This window comes from Sapajus apella, unplaced genomic scaffold, assembly GCF_009761245.1.
Source record: "Sapajus apella isolate SASKATOON/1434 unplaced genomic scaffold, GSC_monkey_1.0 scaffold12, whole genome shotgun sequence".
Lineage (NCBI taxonomy): Eukaryota > Metazoa > Chordata > Mammalia > Primates > Cebidae > Sapajus > Sapajus apella.
Window position 1 is genome coordinate 1514899 of NW_022436952.1, and position 12388 is coordinate 1527286.

Below are 12388 nucleotides of genomic sequence, written 5' to 3' on the forward strand. Positions count from 1 at the left end.
TCTTGTTAGTGAGCACACTCCTGCTGCTGCAGCTGCTGCTCCCTCCACCACTCCGCCAGCTCACTCAGTTGTTTATTCTCCACATTTTCTATCACTAGATTATCTTTATTTTGTCTTTGAGACAGGGTTTCACTCGATCGCCCAGGCTGGAGTGCAGTGGGATGATCATAGTTCACTGCAACTTCTGCCTCCTGGGCTCAATCAATCTACTCACCTCATCCTCCTAAGTAACAGGAACTACAGATGCAGGCCACTACACCTGCCTAATTTTTTTTTTTTTTTTTGGAGACAGAGTCTCTCTGTGTTGCCCAGGCTGGAGTGCAGTGGCACAATCGTGGCTTACTGCAACCTCCATCTCCCGGGTTCGAGTGATTCTCCTGCCTTAGCCTCCTTAGCCTCTCAAGTAGCTGGGATTATGGGATTACAGGCATGCACTAGCATGCCTGGCTAACTTTGTATTTTAGTAGAGATGGGGTTTCACCATGTTTGCCAGGTTGGTCTTGAACTCCTGACCCCAGGTGATCTGCCTGCCTCGGCCTCCCAAAGTGCTGGGATTACAGGCATGAGCAACTGTGCCCAGCCATTTTTTAATTTTTTATTGTTAGTAGAGATGAGGTTTCACCTGACTTCAAGTGATCCACTTGCCTTGGCCTCCCAAACCCAGGTAATTTTTAAATTTTTTGTAGAGATGGGGGTTTCACCATGTTGCCCAGGCTGATCTTGAACTCTCAGGCTCAAGCCATCTACCTGCCACAGCCTTCCAAAGTGCTGGGATTACAGGTGTAGCCACCACTAGATTTTGCCCATCACTAGATTTTCTAATTATCACCCCTAGTAGCTGGGCCTGGACCTCCCCCTTCTCACTCATACCATCACAAGAAACACAGTTGGCAGCAGCCACTGATGCTCTGGAGACAGAAAAAGACTACAGTGAGAAGACAGACTGAAGAACAGGGACAGGAAGACAGGTGTCAGGGCCAGCATGTCCAACAGGAAAGGAACCCCAGTCCTTTGGCTTCCTAGCTTCTGGAGGAGACTCTGTGGCCTCTTCTTCATGCTTCCTGTACTGAGAACAATTAATAGAACCATGGACTGGATGAGGTGGCTCACAGCTGTAATTCCAGTGCTTTGGGAGGCCGTGGTGGAAGGATCATTTGAAGCCGGGATTTCAGGACCAGCGTGGGCAACAAAGTGAGACCCCATCTCTACAAAAAAAAAAAAAGCCATGCACCTGTAGTCCTAGTACTCAGAGGCTGAGGTGGGAAGATGGCTTGAGCCCAGGAGTTCTACATTGCAGTGAGCTATGATGGCACCACTGCACTCCAGCCTGGCCGGCGGAGTGAGACCCTCTCTCTAAAAAAGAAAAAATTAAAAAAAAAAAAAAAAAAAAAAAGAATCATGAGCTAAAGTACCCTTTGCTTTCATTTTGGAGCTCATACCTATTTCCCTGAGTCACAGGTTCTCAATGTGACCATCTATGGATTTATATGCAAAAACATTATTCTCTGTATTTTCCTGAGACTATTTAGTTTTCACAGACCTCCCTCCCCTTGCTGTTAAAGGGCCAATAGCCAATAAGGAAAAGGAAAAACTAAAAAGCGGTGCTTTAAGAGAATAAACACAGCCCAGATGCGATGGCTCACGCCTCTAATCCCAGCACTTTGGGAGGCTAAGACAGGTGGATCACAAGGTCAGGAGTTCGAGACCAGCCTGGCCAATATGGTGAAACCCTGTCTGTACTAAAAATACAAAAATTAGCTGGGTGTGATGGCAGGTGCCTGTAATCCCAGCTACTCGGGAGGCTGAGGCAGGAGAATCACTTGAACTGGGGAGGTGGAGGTTACAGTGAGCCAAGATCATGCCACTGCACTCCAGCCTGGGTGACAAAGCAAGACTCCACCTCAAAAAAAAAAAAAAAAGAAAGAAGGAAAGAAAGGAAACACATCCTATTGAAATGGCCAAGGCTCTGGTATCTTTATACCGACAGAGGGAGCTAATGTTTAGCCCAGTGAAACCATTCTTGTCCTGTCCTGCTTTATACTCAGTTACACAAAGCACACAGAGTTGCCCTTCCTAAAAAGAAGTAGATACTGTTAGTCACCATCAGCACACTCTTCTACCCATGGCTTGGTAGAAAGAGTAGTGAGTAACAGCTTCTGGCCAGGGGTGGTGTTACTGTGCTATTTCTCCTTTCCTGAGTCAGGATAAATAATTAGGAATGAACTTCAGAACCAGTGACCTAATGTCCCACTGGCACTCTGTCTCTCCCTGACTTACAGCTTGGTCAGCTGCCTGCGAGCGCCTCAGAACCCTCCCAAGGCCAGCACCCAGCTGGGCCACTTACCTGACCCCTTTGCCCGAGGAGTGACAGGACCTGTTGGATTTCTCTTCCAGGTCTTTCAGTTTGCAGTCAAAGAATCACTTATCCTGAAGCTGCCAACAGATGAGCTCATGAACCCCTCACAGAAGAAGAAAAGAAAGCACAGGCAAGGATTGGACAAAGTGTTTTGTTTTACAGCCAGGCTGTTCCCTGTGCTCTGACCTCCCCTTGGAGTTCCCATCTGCCTCCCTCTTTAGCCATCACACAGGCTGTGTGAGCCCATCAGGCTGGGCTCACATGACTGAGAGCCAGCCTTCTGAGTGCTCCCTGAGGGTCTGTGCCTTGGATCAGCCCTTTTCTTGTCCCCTGGTGCTGTGGACCATGACATAACCAGCTAGTTTTCTTTTTAAGCTCCTGGCCAATAGGACACAAGCTGTGCTTATGGCTCCACCCCAAAGCCATTTCTTGTTGGTTTAGTTACTGCCTTACCCGTTTCTCAACTCTGACCAGAGTTTGTTTATTTTTTTGGTTTATGTTGTTTTTCTGAGTTGTATAATAACGCTGTCTTCTAGCTAACCTTTACTTAGGGTTAGAAGTTTTAAAAAAAAATTCTGCACCCTTCCTGGCTCCATTCCCTAATGACTATCACCTATCAGAGGAAGGCGCTGACACCAGTTCTAGATACAGAAGGAAGTCCTGTGGCTCCTTCCTTTCAGTTCTTTCGGAGAAGATTCCTGAAAGCCCTTCATACCTTCCCATCTTGAAATTCCCTGATATCTCTACCTCCACAAAGATGGAGGGAGAGATGGGAGAGAAACAACAGTTTGCAGTTAAAGAAGACAGATAGGCTTGGGCTTTCTTTTGTTTCAGTGTTGTGTTCTTTTATGTTATTTGCTTTTTTGGGAGGGGTTGTGTTTAAGTTTAAATCTCGTAGCACAGGCCAGCTGGATTTAGGGTGGACTCTAGCTTCTGTGTACCAAAGTCATCCTGTTGAGGGGTTTGGGAAGATACCAGTCATCAAACCACAGTCCCTCAGAGCAAGTCACATTGTCATTTACCTGCATTTACAGAGCTCCCTATGGCTGTGACTGAGACCTGTCCTTCCTGTCTTTTTCAGGTTGTGGGCTGCACACTGCAGGAAGATTCAGCTGAAGAAAGGTACGTTCTATCAGGGCGTTCCTCAGCAGTTCAGCTGGAGGCCTCACCCTGTGGCCATCACCCTACCCCACCTGCAGCTGTACTTGTTGACCCTGTGCCGCTTCTGCAGATTGCAGAATTCTCTGCAGCAACTGAGAAGAGCTCAGCCTCTCGCTGCAACCAAGAAGACCTCTTAGGAGATAGTGTTAGGGGCCTTGTGGTCTGTGACTTTACTTTTTTTTTTTGGAGACAAAGTCTCACTCTTATCCCCCAGGCTGGAGTACAGTGGCATGATCTCAGCTTACTGCAACCTCCCCGTCTTGGTTCAAGCAATTCTCCTGCCTCAGCCTCCCGGGTAGCTGGGACTACAGGCGTGTACCACCATGCCCATGCTAATTTTTGTATTTTTAGTAGAGACAGGGTTTTACCATGTTGGCCGAGCTGTTCTCAAACTCCTGACCTCAAATGATCCACCTGCTTCAGCCTCCCAAAGGGTTGGGATTACAGGCATGAGCCACCGTACCAGGCCAGTCTGTGACTTTTCTAGTATGCCATTTGCTGGGTTTCAGACCTCCTTTAATGTTCAGAATAGCTTCCCTGATGTCCCAGAGCATCTCCACACCCTCCCCACAAAGCAGATCACCCCATCACAGCTTATGAACAACAGTCATCCCTGCCTTCTCACTTAAGCTACTAAAGATGTGTCCAAGGAGATTGTTAGGATCAGCCTCCTCTGAATCAGGGCAGCTGGACACTTGGGAGGGAAGGCACCTGGAGGGTATGGTCACAGCAGCGTCCTCCTCTGTTCTCTCTCCTAGATAACTCTTCCACACAAGTGTACAACTACCAACCCTGTGACCACCCAGACCGCCCCTGTGACAGCACCTGCCCTTGCATCATGACTCAGAATTTCTGTGAGAAGTTCTGCCAATGCAACCCAGACTGTAAGTGTGCTACATTTTCCCTGTAGTCTACCAAAACAATCGGCCCTAGTGTACCCATGCTTCCCCCATTCCTGCGCCCCTTGCTGCTTATGGGCCTTCTGATATTCTCTTTGCTGCATTTTAGGCATTCTATAAATAAAATAAGTGCATGAGATCTAGGAGAGTCATTTTTGGAAAATGTTTAGGTTCATGATTTTAAAAGCAGCAATTATACAGAAATCAGATACTTTCCCAACTTTGTCTTCTAGGGGAGAATTAAGAAATGTGGGGAACAGCAGGCACAGTCACCCACACCTATAATCCCAGCACTTTGGAAGGCTAAGGTGGGCGGTTCACTTGAGGTCAGGAGTTCAAGACCCACCTGGCCAACATGGTGAAACCCATCTCTACTAAAAATACAAAAATTAGGCCAGGTGCAATGGCTCACGCCTATAATCCCAGTACTTTGGAAGGCCAAGGCGGGCAGATCACCTGAGGTCAGGAGTTCAAGACCAGCCTGGCCAATTGGCAAAACCCCGTCTCTACTGGAGATACAAAAATTAGCCAGGCATGGTGGTGCATGCCTGTAGCCTCAGTTACTTGGGAGGCTGAGGTACAAGAATCGCTTGAACCCAGGGGACAGAGGCTGCAGTGAGCTGAGATTGTGACGCTGCACTCCAGTCTGGGCAACAGAGCAACAGAGCGAGACTGTCTCAAAAAAAAAAGAAATGTGGGACTCTTTTTTTTTTTTTTAAGTTACAGCCCCAGTTTCCCTTTTCTGAATATTAATAATTTTTTTATTCACATATTTTTTGTTTGTGATTCTGTGTGTATCTATTTTAACTTAATAGCTGGAGTTTTAATATCCGGTAGAAGACAGGCCTGGATGTCAGCTGAGGCATCCTGGTACTTACCTGTCACTTCTTATCACACCATGCCCTTCCCAACTCAAGGCTGAGCAGTTTGATGGCAGCCCCCAGACCTTGCAGAACTTGGTGCCCAGGAGGTTTTGCTGGAAATACCTCCTAACCGATAGCAGATAGTGATCTTAGCCACAGCAGAGAAGTGGTTATGCTGGGGAGGGCAGAGGGTGGAGGAGGATGGTATAGAACGGATGCATTCTGTTCTCAAAATGATACTTGTTTTGATGGTGATGATTTACCAGTGAAAAGCACTGATTTCATTTTCTCTCCACCTCAGTGGGAGGGAGAGGATTGTTGGGGGATCTCTAGGGGTACTTCTTATTAGTATATCTGCTTTTTAAAAATTTTTTAATTTTTTTGAGACAAGGTCTCAGCTCTGTTGTTTGGGCTGGAGAGCAGTGGCAGAATCATGGGTCACTGCAGCCTCAACGTCCCTGGCTCAAACAATTAATCCCCCCACATCAAGTAGCTGGGCCTACAGGCATGTGCCACCACAAATGGCTAATTTTTTAATTTTTTTTGTGGAGACGGGGTCTCCCTGTGTTGCCCAGCCTCGTCTTGAACTCCTGGGCTCAGCTGATTCTCCTGCCTTGGCCTACCAAAGTGCTGGGATTGCAGGCATGAGCCACCATGCCTGGCCACACCTGCTTTTTTGTCTCGAAGGCATGAATGTTGGGAAGCACTCGGTTTTCTTTTTTTTTTTTTTTTTTTTGAGACGGAGTTTAAATCATGTTACCCGGGTTGGAGTGCAATGGCGCCATCTCGGCTCACTGCAACCTCCACCTCCTGGGTTCAGGCAATTCTCCTGCCTCAGCCTCCTGAGTAGCTGGGATTACAGACACACACCACCATGCCCAGCTAATTTTTTGTATTTTTAGTAGAGACGGGGTTTCACCATGTTGACCAGGATGGTCTCGATCTCTTGACCTTGTGATCCACCCGCCTCGGCCTCCCAAAGTGCTGGGATTACAGGCTTGAGCCACCGCGTCCGGCAAGCACTCGGTTTTCTATGGACAAAACTTGAGTATTTGATTATTGGGAAGGGAGCTTCCTCTTATTTCACCAAACATCCTTGAACACATAAAATTTACTTCTTTGCTGTCCCTTGAGTCAACCCCAAGCCCCAGCATTAGCTTATTTCCCTTTTAAACCTTACCTGTCTTCCCTTCCCAGGTCAGAATCGTTTCCCTGGCTGTCGCTGTAAGACCCAGTGTAATACCAAGCAGTGTCCTTGCTATCTGGCAGTGCGAGAGTGTGATCCTGACCTCTGTCTCACCTGTGGGGCCTCAGAGCACTGGGACTGCAAGGTGGTTTCCTGTAAAAACTGCAGCATCCAGCGTGGCCTCAAGAAGGTGAGGCCTTTCCTCAGGACCCCACACCAGATAAAACAGAGTGGGAAAGACAGAACAGTCCCAAGCATTCTCTTTCCACTGGTTCCTTTGAGGCTTTGTGTATGAAAGTGCTTGATAAATCCTAAAAGACACACATTCACTGAATTAATAAAGGCCTCAGTCTCAGTAGGGATTAGAAAAGTGGTTCCTGGCTGGGTACAGTGGCTCATACCTGTAATCTCAGCACTTTGGGAGGCCAAGGCCGGTGGATCACGAGGTCAGGAGTTCGAGACCAGCCTGGCCAACATGGTAAAACCCTGTCTCTACTAAAAATACAAAATTAGCCAGGTGTGGTGGCGTGCATCTGTAATCCCAGCTACTTAGAAGGCTGAGGCAGGAGAATTGCTTAAACCCAGAGGTGGAGGTTGCAGCGAGCCAAGATTGCACCACTGTGCTCCAGCCTGGGACAGAGTGAGACTCTGTCTCAAAAAAAGAAAGAAAAGTGGTTCCTTGAACTGGCCAGACTAAAAGGAGCTCAGAAGTGAATGCACCATTGGCGATGTCTATTTTTACCTTACACATAGCAGTGAATTCCTATAGACTGAGGCACAGGAGGGCTCCATGGATAAAGGAAAAGGGATCCTATTTCTGTTCATCACCACCTCCCATTTTCTTTTCTCTCCCAACCAGAACAGAATGGCTTAAACCGTTTTCTCCTTTCAGATCCTCTTAACAGTTGCTGGTTCTTTCCACCCTGCCCCCACCACACACATGCACATCCAGCACACACCCCCTACTCATGTATACCCTGTAGTCTGAGATTTGACCCCCTTTTCCCCAGCACCTGCTGCTGGCCCCCTCAGATGTGGCGGGATGGGGCACCTTCATAAAGGAGTCTGTGCAGAAGAACGAATTCATTTCTGAGTATTGTGGTGAGGTGAGTGCTATAGTTTTGGCCCACATTCTTACTGGGGGAAGACTGATTCAAGACACTCTGATTTTCTGTGGGCCCAGCTTCTTTGAATTAATCTCTAAATAACTCAGCTAGGTTCCCATGTGGCCTCTCGGGGGAATCCCACAGAACTGTTTGCAGTACTGAAACCACTGTTCAACTCTGGCAACTCCAGATACAAGAGATGAGGGAGGCTCTCTTCAGCCTCAAAACTGGTTGGCCTGGGTGGGAATTGGAACAGCATAACTTGAGCTTGCTCTCTTATGATTCTCATCATGATACCCAGTAAGCACCGATGTGAGACACCACCCAGGCCTTTCTGGGGGCAGGACACTGTGCCCTGAGCAGGCAGCCTGATACCCCTGTTTATTTGTCTGTCTCTCTAGCTCATCTCTCAGGATGAGGCTGATCGACGAGGAAAGGTCTATGACAAATACATGTCCAGCTTCCTCTTCAACCTCAACAATGGTATGAAGTCTCTTTGTCTCATCCCAAGGTGGTCTTTCTTTTTTTTTTTTTTTTTTTTCTTTTGAGACCGAGTCTCATTCTGTCTCTCAGGCTGGAACAGTGGCACGATCTTGGGTCACTGCAACCTCCGCCTCCTGGGTTCAGGTGGTTCTCCTGCCTTATCTTCCTTAGTAGCTGGGACTACAAGCACCTGCCACCATGCCCTGCTAATTTTTTTGTATTTTTAGTAGAGACTGGGTTTCACCATGTTGGCCAGGCTGGTATCGAACTCCTGGCCTCAAGTGATCCACCTGCCTCAGCCTCCCAAAGTGTTAGGATTACAGGCGTGAGCTACCATGCCTGGCCCCAAGGCGGCCTTTCTACCAGATTGCCCTTGCTGTAGTCCAAGTTTAGATCAGCTCTGAATCTTCCAGCAGATGCATAGAGCGAGGGTCAGGATCACACTCAGAGATTCCACAGGCCACAGTGCCCTTGCTTTGGGAGAACCTCCATTTCTGGGTTCTGTTTGTAATAGCACCGAGCGCCTTTACCTGAGAAATCTCACTGCCCAATAGATAAGAAGATCCATAACTCAAGGAGGGCAAGACCCAAAGGGAGTTCTCCCACACAAGGCTGAATTCTGAGGCTACACGCTTTCCTCAGCTCCTGTTAGCACACTGGGCTTCAAAATTCCTATTGGACTAAAGTGTTTTTGTTACTATTTGATTTTAAATTCAGGCTGAGAAGCTGTGGAGTTGCCTGCTGTGTTCATGGTCTTCCTTGATTTACTTTATACAGATTTTGTAGTGGATGCTACCCGGAAAGGAAACAAAATTCGATTTGCAAATCATTCAGTGAACCCCAACTGTTATGCCAAAGGTGAGTCCCTGTGACTTGGGAAGTGGGGTGGGGGATGGATGCCTCTTTACTGTGATTTCCATCCATTGTTGAACCTTCCACAGCTGAGTTATTTTTTTTGTCCAAAGATAGTCATGATTAATGTCTGGTATCATTTTAGGCACCTCTCAATCTCAGTTTTATAATCTGCTTTCTTCAGTGAATACATTATAAACGCTTTCCCATAAACATGATTTAACCAGCCTGAGCAACATAGTGAGACTCATCTCAAAAAATAATAGGCTGGGTGTGGTGCCTCTCACCTGTAATCTTGGCACTTTGGGAGACCAAGGCAGACAGATCACTTGAGGCCAGGAGTTCAAGACCACCCTGGCCAACATGATGAAACCCCGTGTCTACTAAAAATACAAAAATTAGCAGGGCATGGTGGTGCACACCTGTTGTCCCAGCTACTCAGGTGACTGAGGCACAAGAATCACTTGAACGTAGGAGGCGGAGGTTGCAGTGAGCCAAGATCATGCCACTGCATTCAAGCCTGGGTGACAGAGTGAGACTGTCTCAAAAAAAAAACAAAAAAACAGTAATAATGATAAACATAATTCTTTCTGTATATCATCAGCCGGAATAACATCTAAAAGCATAGAGGCAACTACCATATTGACTACTTTCTAATTCCATTTGATGCATGTTTTCACTGGGAATTTGGAGAAAATCAGCCCAGAAGCCTGCTGGTTACTGACCGGCAGTTGGGTAGGAACCTAGCCTTGAGTTTATTCTGCTTACAGTGGTCATGGTGAATGGAGACCATCGAATTGGGATCTTTGCCAAGAGGGCAATTCAAGCTGGCGAAGAGCTCTTCTTTGATTACAGGTGAGGCGCCAGTAATGGTCCTTGGGATGCGGCCCTGGAATCGAAAAGGTAGACTATTGGAATAGATCTAGGGGCTCAAGGAGGGTAATGTGGATGGAGAGAGTCTCATGGTGAACAAGGCTGTGTCCCTTGTTCTGATATCTGGTGCCTTGCCGCAGAAGTGGGAACTTTATAAACAGCCGTTAGGGAGTGGGAGGGGAAGTGAAACAGGAGGGGACTCTGCCTTTTCAGTCACAAAAGTCATGAGAGTAACCTGGTTCCTCCTCCCTGCCCTGGGACAGGTACAGCCAAGCTGATGCTCTCAAGTACGTGGGGATCGAGAGGGAGACCGACGTCCTTTAGCCCTTCCCCGCCCCGTGGCAGCGCTTATGGTAGCGGCACTGGCTTGGCTTTCATGCTCACACCACTGCTGCTCGAGTCTCCTGCACTGTGTCTCCCACACTGAGAAACCCCCCACCCACTCCCTCTGTAGTGAGGCCTCTGCCATGTCCAGTGGGCACAAAACTGTCTCAATGAGAGGGGAGACCAAGAGAGCTAGGGCTTGGACTTCCAGGAAAGAGAGTTGCAGAAATGGGAGACTGTTTTTCTGGCCTCAGAAGAAGCACGCACAGGCTGGAGTGGATGTCTTATGTGTGATTTGCGTGTCGGCTCCCCAGGCTGTGGGCTTCAGCAGTCAACTTAGGCAGTTCCTAACAAGCACTAGCCTGTAATTATAGCTTTCCCCATCAAAAGTCCTTATGTCACTGGGGTGCAGGCAAACCTCTGTGGTCCTAAGAGCTGGAGAGGGGAGGCTAAGTGAAGCGCGGTCCCTGGAGCCTACCAAGTGGTCTGGGTTAGAGGCGAGCCTGGCAGGCAGCATAGACTGAACTCAGAGGTAGACGGGTCACCTTACCAGCTCCTCCCTCATGGCAGGGCCCGAACTGAAAGAGCATGGGTTCTAAGTACAGGCATTCAAGGCTGGGGGACAGAACGCTACGCCATCCTTCCTTGGCTGGAGAGGGAGAACCAGCTGGATGATAATAGTTAAATGGCTAAGCTTGGGCCCAGGAGGCTTGGAGAAAGTCTTCTCTGTGTACTCTGGAGATAGATGGAGAAGTATTTTCAGATTCCTGGGAGCAGGTGCCAGTGCCCCGGCTCCTCCAAAGTTCTGGCCTGGCAGCTGCAGGCAAGCATGATGCTGCTATTGAAGAAGCATTAGGGGTGTGCCTGGCAGGTGTGAGCACTCTGGCTCGCTGGATTTGTGGGTATTTTCCGGCCTTCCATTCCCCATAGAGGCAAGGCCCAATGGCCAGTGTTGCTTATCTCTTTAGGATAGGTGGGCACAGTCCTGGACTAGAGAGGAGAAAGATTGGTGTAATCTGCTTTCCTGTCTGTAGCGCCTGCTGTTTGGAAAGGGTGAGTTAGAATATGTGTTGCAAGGTGGGTAAGGGGCTAAATTGCACGTGTTTAGGCTGGCACCCTGTGTGCAGGGCATACTGGCAGAGGGTATCTGAAGTGGGAGAAGCAGGTAGACCACCTGTCTCAGGCTGTGGTGCCACCCTCTCTGGGATCCATGCAGAGCAAAGCACTTTAACCGTTTCTTTTAGAAGGTCTATAGATTGGGGTAGAGTTTGGGCTAAGGTGTCTAGGGTCCCTGCCCAAATCCCACTCCTGAGGGAGGGGGAAGAAGGGATGGTGGGAGATTCTCCTTCAGTCCTGTCTCATCTCCTGGTAGAGGCAAGAGGAGCGAGCTTCACACAGAAGAATTTCATGTGAATGGGGCCAGCAAGAGCTGCCCTGTGTCCTCGGAGGGTGTGCCGGGCTGGCTGGGAACAAGGAGCAGTGTGCTGGGGAGAAAGGGCTTGGGCAGGTGTAGACGGGCCTGGGAATGTTACAGTAGGGAGCAGGCTTCTCCCTTCCTGGGAGTCAGAGCCCCCCTTCTTCCCACTCTGCTGGTTGTCCCATGAAGGAAGAAGTGGGGTTCCCCCTCGCCCACCTGCCTCTTAGGGATTGGTGTGGGACATGCACACACACTTACCACACTGGAGGGGACACATGCAGCCAGCACCCAGCCCCTCCTGACAGAAAGCTCCTCCACCCCAACAGGCCAGGCCCCAGCATGATCCTGAAATCTGCATCTGCCGGGGTTTGTATTCATTGTACACATCAAGGATACCCTCAAGCTGGACTGTGGGCTCCAAATTACAAATTAGAGGAGAAAACCAGAGACAGAGGAAGAGGAGGAATTAGGTGTGTCTGAAATGCCAGGGGCTGGCTGTAAGGAATAGGTGAAAAAATACTTCTCAGCAGCCTTCGAGGGACTAGACTGACCTCACCCTTCCCTCAGTGAGCAGAATCACTGGTCAGTCTCCTCCTGTCTCAGCTTCAGACCATAAATACTCCTGTTCCTCCAGCATCCCATCTTTTGTCCCTTCTGTCCCCCACTTTTAAAGATGGGTCTCAACCCCTCCTCACCACATCATGATGGATGGGGCAAGGTGGTGGAGACTGGGGGAGCCTGATATACATGCGGTTTCATTGCCAATGAATTTCACGCACTTTAAAGTCCTGTGGCTTGTGACCTCTTATCTGAATAAAGTGTTAGAATCCATTTTGGCAAGTTGTGTACTGTGTGCTTTGGGGCTGGA

General features: G+C 48.6%; 1 protein-coding gene across 7 annotated transcripts in view; it reads left to right on the forward strand.

The window, feature by feature from the left end:
- Positions 1-12351, forward strand: part of EZH1 (enhancer of zeste 1 polycomb repressive complex 2 subunit) — a 40657-nt gene extending 28306 nt beyond the window's left edge. For 5 of the 7 annotated variants that reach the window (XM_032279587.1, XM_032279588.1, XM_032279586.1 and 2 more), the window contains 9 exons: positions 2395-2486; positions 3438-3478; positions 4276-4401; positions 6477-6655; positions 7476-7571; positions 7973-8054; positions 8832-8912; positions 9677-9761; positions 10043-12351. In XM_032279587.1, coding sequence (XP_032135478.1) covers positions 2395-2486; positions 3438-3478; positions 4276-4401; positions 6477-6655; positions 7476-7571; positions 7973-8054; positions 8832-8912; positions 9677-9761; positions 10043-10103 — 843 coding nt within the window. In that variant the 3' untranslated portion in view covers positions 10104-12351. Of the gene's footprint in view, positions 1-2394; positions 2487-3437; positions 3479-4275; positions 4402-6476; positions 6656-7475; positions 7572-7972; positions 8055-8831; positions 8913-9676; positions 9762-10042 lie in introns of those variants that run through there. The other 2 variants (XM_032279585.1, XR_004269511.1) reach the window with 2 other exon arrangements.
- Positions 12352-12388: the final 37 nt, after the last annotated feature.